The sequence below is a fragment of the Malaya genurostris genome, chromosome 2 (assembly GCF_030247185.1).
Source record: "Malaya genurostris strain Urasoe2022 chromosome 2, Malgen_1.1, whole genome shotgun sequence".
In the NCBI taxonomy this organism is placed as follows: Eukaryota; Metazoa; Arthropoda; class Insecta; order Diptera; family Culicidae; genus Malaya; species Malaya genurostris.
In genome coordinates this window covers 74,911,790-74,915,579 of record NC_080571.1, presented here as the reverse complement: position 1 = coordinate 74,915,579, position 3,790 = coordinate 74,911,790, and the positions used below count along the sequence as shown (strand labels likewise).

General features: G+C 36.6%; 1 protein-coding gene across 1 annotated transcript; it reads right to left on the bottom strand.

Moving 5' to 3' along the window:
• Positions 1-577: 577 nt before the first annotated feature.
• On the bottom strand, positions 578-2,046 carry LOC131432283 (uncharacterized). Its single transcript, XM_058598468.1, has 2 exons — positions 930-2,046; positions 578-862 (listed from the first exon to the last, which is right to left on the bottom strand). Exons 1-2 carry the CDS (start codon positions 1,996-1,998, stop codon positions 657-659), a joined length of 1,275 nt encoding a protein of 424 aa, XP_058454451.1. The 5' UTR covers positions 1,999-2,046; the 3' UTR covers positions 578-656.
• Between the last annotated feature and the right edge of the window lie 1,744 nt (positions 2,047-3,790).

Genomic DNA, 3,790 nt, shown 5'->3' with positions numbered 1-3,790 from the left:
TATATTTGGCCGTTGATGGTTCCCGATCGTAATGTACGACTTGCTGAGTTTGTCACTCCCACAGATCGGCTACCATACTAAGTGCTTCTTGGCAAATTTGTCGTGCTTCTTCTTCCCGAACTACTTCGGAACATCCAGGTGAAACTTGCCGACGAATCGAAAGGTTCGGAATGCGATCACCGGATTGCTTTTCTTCACTTTATTTTCCCTGTCAGTTCGACGCTGGGTTTCCCTATAAAGATTCTACCACACCAGGGTAAGACTGAGTGGTCGATTCCCAACTGTTCCGCAATCCAACGGTGGTACTGGCTGGAATTTTTCACACACTCCTTTCTCAAGGTTATCCATTTTTGTTCATGTAATAAAAAGTAATACATGCATTTTTTTCGAACAAAGTCTTTAATTATCCATTTATCTTGTAAATATAAATATGTAAAGCCTGACCTTGTTTGATTGCATTTCGACTTTGGGTAATCGTAAAGCGTGCTTATAATTTATTGGGTGGCATATTAGTTTTCGCTATCTGACAAGGGATATAAATTTAATTTAAAAAATCGTTATAATTAAAAATCATGAGTTCTCATAAACTAATTCAATGAGTATAATTATGCTAGTATTCAATTGTTATGTTTTTGACTGCAAGAAGACAATTGTAATTAGTATGAATCCAGTTTATCGAGTAGACCCTTCCGATCGAAGATTGGTAGCAGATATTTTATTATTTTTTGGTACCTCTTGTTACCCATCATGGTCTTCCGAAATCGCCACGCTCGTTCATCGTTCCCTAGAAGAGCTTCGATATCTGCGTCAGCTGTATCTTCGTTGATGGCCACTGGCAACGCAACAAAACTAGAGTAGACGGCTAATGGGTTCATAAATGAACGTCGATTAATGAAAACATATGTTGGATATAGTCTTTAATACATTACCAAAAAATAGTTTCTTCAATAGCTGCCGTTGAAATTCATGCAGAGTTGGGAACTTTTTAGCATAATTCAATTTCCTAACATAGTTTGCTAGATGATAATAGTAATACTGAACGAGCTCATCAAAACAATTTTGTCGGATTACATCTTGGGTGGACGTGAAAAAGAAATAACATAAATCGACTATCGGTGTACTGTAGCAACAGAACTGGAAGTCCAGAAGAACAACGTCCACTGGTTTACCGTTTGCATCATACTTAAACAGAAGGTTATTGATCCATAAATCGCTATGTATCAGAACCCGTAGATCTTCATCGCTTTGATGATCGAATACTCTAAGGCCTTGCTCGATGAAGTGAGGCCGCAGTTTACGAAGTTTGTTTGCAAAGTAATGCCACTCCTGATCCCACGTGCTGATCTCTTCGGTTAATGCATCGAAGTTTGAGTAAAACATAGGATAGAACGCATCGGTCCCTCGGGTCATAATACCGTTCTTGTACTTTTCCAGGATTGTAGGGTTCGTTTCAACTAGTTTCAATGAACTGGCGTGCATTTTAGCCATCAATTCAAGTGTTAATTTCGTATGAACTTCACCAAGTCCTACGAATCGATCGGCCATTATGTAACCTTTCGAGGAAAGATCCTCGAAAACCATAATGTTTTTGATTCTGTCAATGGTAAGTGTAGCTGGGAATAGATCGGAATGATCTCCAATCGATTCCATTAACTGTTTCAATTTCGGTATAATTAGTTGATAAACATTCATTTCTGTTTCATGACAATTGTATTCACTGAGCTTCTGTTTCGCGAAACCTTCTTCGGGCATTGCTTTTACTATGTAACTCCGGCTAAATATGGATTGATCCTTCGTACGGAAATCAACACGCACACGGTAGATAACACTAGCATAGTTCACACCTTTCGGAAAGGCAAGTTTGACTTCAACCGATTGAACACTTAGATTAGTATCATCCCTTGCTTTTCGAAGCACTTTTTCAAAATATTCTCTGTCAAGCCACTTTGGACTCCCATCCAATGCCTCCGTCGAGATTTGCTCCCTTTCGTCCGACATACTGAATGGGACCGTTTCTCTACAGGTGACTAAATCTCAGCCGCCCAAATGGGAACTGCATCAAGTAGCTTATTTTATATTTATATCACCAGTCGCGAGAAGATACTTATTTACAGAACTGTAACTCCTGATATCACACTGGATGCATCGAGGCTGAATTAATATAATTTATTATGTACTGGATTAGAACTAAGCTATAGTAGACAACAGTGCCCGCTGGATCAAGTTCTGGTTTGCCATAAATACACCCATAAGTATTTTTAAGGCTCAAGTGAATATGTTATATATTTTTTAATCCAATTAAATCACGATACTAATCAAAACCAACTCGGGAAATTTATTGTGAATATTTTTGAAAGTAATATTGTCCGACACCCATACATAGAGTAAAGTTAGTTACAACCGAATCATTTGATTATTCGATGTTACAAATGTTAGGTAATTCTCGAGAATTGATATTTCCACATCACCAGAGTAGCTTAACAATAGAGCAGTTCTATGGAATCCTACACTCGGGTATCGCTGCTCGGTACGAGTTCAATTTTGAATTATTGAAAAATTTAACAACAAAATTTGAAAGTGGAGGAATCAGCAAATATTAATTTCAGTTAAATGGCGAAAAGATGCCACACTTGAGAAATTGCACCACCCATTGAACTCACTAGTGTTCGATATCAGAGTCAAGTCAAGTATTTCAGAACAGAACACACGACGACTCCTCGAAGATAGTTGAAGTGATTGAATTACAATATTGCAATTGTAGCTTCACGTCCTGGTTGTTTGAACTAAAATGTTGCTGATTTAACTAACATATCTGTTGCTTTTGTCGCAATCAGTCAGGTACACGAAATTGCTATATTCCAATGTTGTCACTTGGCTGAGAATGAAAACAATAAAATAAAAAACAAAAATTGTCTTGATTTCACCAGAAACATTTCAGGTTGAAAATATTCAACCGCAACGTTATTTGTGCCAGTTATGTAGTGGTCGTTTCATGTAAGTGAAAGTATGCAGAACAACATATGAGTTAATTGTAAAGCGAATTTTTTCCATGTACTGAATAAATATTCTAAAGTATAAATGTTTTAATTTCATCTGCGAGTATTGTATTTTCGGATAGTTCATGTCAATGTATTTAACTAACGCCTAAAATTTGTTGCTGAAGAAAAACGACAGTATTTGTATGTTCTTGAAAGTGTACTTCTAGCTTCATCTTGCTTATCAGCTACATTCTTGAAAATGGAATTATAAATGCTCTTCCAGCGAGCCATCCTGCAAGTGAAGTTTTAATGCACTGTGAATATTTTGCTGGTTTATTTCATCGTGGGAATTGTAATCTATTGTTGCTTTTCTCCATAATATGTGAGTTTCGTGTTGAAGCTTTAGGAAGCTTCTTAGCAACATTCCGTTGTTTAAGTTGTGAACGAAGAGCAGAGCAAAGTTATATTATCTAAAAGATCGCCCTTGCTCTTTAAAGGGGTAAATAACATTTCCATTAGAATTAGGGAATGCTTGAAAATAGTTGAACGACCCACTTTTTTCAAGTACCAAAAAGTACCCACTTTCGCTTAACATATTTCACAAGTCCTGATTGTAGTTAGAAAAACTATAAATTTCAAACTCTATAATTTTATCAAAATTGCGTCTAGTAAACGAATCGAAAAAAACTACAAGGGACCCCCAGGGCCGCCTAAACGGTAAAATAGACGTACCTAGAAATAAATACTTTTGTAGTACTCAGAAAGTTAGTAAAAACATTATCTACAATTTAGAAAAATAAGATCAAATAACA